Below are 2,540 nucleotides of genomic sequence, written 5' to 3' on the forward strand. Positions count from 1 at the left end.
GTGTGTGTGTGTGTGTGTGTGTGTGTGTGTGTGTGTGTGTGTGTGTGTGTGTGTGTGTGTGTATACTGATACTGCAGCCTTGAGTATTGGCAGATACCAATATCGAACTGATAAGATACCAGAATGAATCATACGTACTTATTACTTATTTTATAGTGTGGAATGTTAAAAAGTCTTGCTCAAGTCTAAAAGTAAACAATCGTCAACAACAGTAGATATGAGAAAAACTGACACTGCAGCAGCACCAGGAAATCCCTCACGTATAATGTGTTAGATCCAGAAAAATGTCTGTAAAATTTTGGGGCAAACCTGATTTTTATTTGTCCCACAGTAACGCCGGAGCACTATCAGCACTGGAAACAAAACAAGTGTTCATATTTTCTTCCACCTTACCTTCTCACCAGTCGTAACGTGGACGGGTGTGAGGCTGACGGTGCCTGGGAGACTCATGCCGATGGGGGGGTGTAGAGCTGGATGGAGCAGGGAGGGCCAGTTGTTGTCCTCCTCCTATGCGTGGATCTTGGCCATACTCCGGCGCACGGGCATTTGGAGGAACGTATCTTCCCGTCTCCCTCCACCACTCCTCGTCGAACGCTGCAGCATCGCCTAGCAGGAACACAGAGCGTGTACTCAAAACACCATTTCAATTAATCTGATTCCAAAAAGTGCATTTCTAGTCCCCAGCACATTTTATTAACCACACAAAGATGAGCTGATGTTAGAAAGCTATCAGCATTACTCACTCTCATCAAGGTTGATGAAGTCATTTCGTTCCTCTCGATCTCCAGTGCGGCGATTTCGTGAACGCTCCATAATATGTGCCCGATCGCCAATATGGTGGCCGATGGCGAGACGCTCAAAGCCACTCTCGCTGTCCCTCATGGACTGCCGTGTCTCGCGGATCTGAGAAAAAGTGACGGGAAGACACTTCACTAAACAAATACTCTGCACACTGAATAAATTTGAAAGGTGATAATTTGTGGTTCCCATTACTATTTTATATGTTTATAAAGCCAAGAATAACTTTGCCAAGATTAACAAACTACAAAGGCCTACAATCATAAAACCTGAAGTTATCCATACCCCTCCAGGTCCTGTTCTTGTTGCACTTGTTTGCTGATAAACTTTAGGAGCCCCTGCGTCTAGAGACGAATAAGAAATCACTGTTGAAGAGGAAAAAGTTTGGCAGTTTGGTGTTCCAGTCATTCTTTCCTACAAAAAGGGAGACAAAAATAAACAGTAAATGTGATGAGTAGGGSTGCAACGGTCATCTAAGCAGCGGTTCATTACGTAGAGTCAATTTGATACAACGGGGGAAAAAATAAAAATCCTTTGTGATCCAGTCAAAAATGAAGCTTCTCAGCTTATTAGTGTTAGAAAATAACTTTTGACATCGAGATATGAAAAAAATTACACGAACAACATATCAAAACATTTAAAAATCACAAATTATATAGCATAACTGATTGCCATACTAGCATCTCTCATCCTCCAGTGCTCCTTCTGCTTGTTATTCTGAATCATCCATTTAAGCTTTGATGTAGAGTGCAATAAAATATTTTTATTTTCTCTTGTGGCTTTTAACAAAATGTAGTTAAATAGAAAGCAAGCCCACTTCTAAATGAAAGAAGAGATCACCTATCATCAAAAAATATCTGTCTCATCATGGTTCTGTACTAATACATGAATTGTTACACCCCTGGAGAGGAAGTTTTAATACTACACTGGTTTCAGTCACAGTAGTTATAGTAGTAGTACTGTTTGCTTATAGCTTGTTATTAAGATTACTTACCACGTTTTCCATCATTTCTCCCGCCATGCCAAAGATATCCATAAAACCTCCACCCTGCAAACACAAAGAAGAATTTTAAAATTTGAAACATTAAGGATGACATATTCTTTTTTAGACTCTTATGAAAAAAGTACTTATCAAAAATAGTTCAAACATTTAAGAAAAAAAATCTACAAACTCTATGCTTTCCACATTGGAAGATTAATTTCTGTGCTACTTCTGCGAAGTGCAGAAAAAGAACTATCATCCATTATCACTCTAAAAATCAAAATAATGGGTCAGTCCAAATTTAGGAGTAGCTTTGACCTAGCTGATTCACTTTCAGATGCAGCAAATTATTTGACCATAGACTGCTTGTTGAATGGGAAAAGCAAGACAAATCTAACATTCTGTGGCTCTGAGCATAATTTTAAGCGATGAAACTACAGGCATTAACCTCTTTTCACAAAATGTTTAAAGTTGTGAAGAACATCTTCACTTAAGCTCTTTCAATGAAAATACTTAAGATTATCAGGGCACATAAAAAATTAGGTCTGTGATTTTACTGCAACTTTTCCTGGTGTTTTAATTTTATTTATCCACATTGGACCTCATGCAAGAACATGTTTGTATTCTTATCCTAAATTTCTCTTAGTTTTGTTCGTACGAAGGCTTCGTACGAACATGTCACGTCAGATTCAACAAACTCTTCTATCGTCAGGAAAAGGGTTTAATTGAGCTGCGTAAATTCCACCTGTTCATATCCAGC

General features: G+C 38.8%; 1 protein-coding gene across 2 annotated transcripts in view; it reads right to left on the bottom strand.

Annotated features, from left to right (window-relative positions):
* Window positions 1–2,540, bottom strand: part of mlf2 (myeloid leukemia factor 2) — a 6,763-nt gene that overhangs the window by 995 nt on the left and 3,228 nt on the right. For both annotated transcript variants that reach the window (XM_014024483.1, XM_014024484.1), the window contains exons 5-8: window positions 1,793–1,846; window positions 1,084–1,212; window positions 744–903; window positions 394–606 (exon numbers count right to left, since the gene is read on the bottom strand). In XM_014024483.1, the coding sequence (XP_013879937.1) occupies window positions 398–606; window positions 744–903; window positions 1,084–1,212; window positions 1,793–1,846 (552 nt within the window). In that variant the 3' untranslated portion in view covers window positions 394–397. The remainder of the gene's footprint in view (window positions 1–393; window positions 607–743; window positions 904–1,083; window positions 1,213–1,792; window positions 1,847–2,540) is intronic.

The sequence above is a fragment of the Austrofundulus limnaeus genome, unplaced genomic scaffold, assembly GCF_001266775.1.
Source record: "Austrofundulus limnaeus strain Quisiro unplaced genomic scaffold, Austrofundulus_limnaeus-1.0 Scaffold425, whole genome shotgun sequence".
NCBI classification, from domain to species: domain Eukaryota; kingdom Metazoa; phylum Chordata; class Actinopteri; order Cyprinodontiformes; family Rivulidae; genus Austrofundulus; species Austrofundulus limnaeus.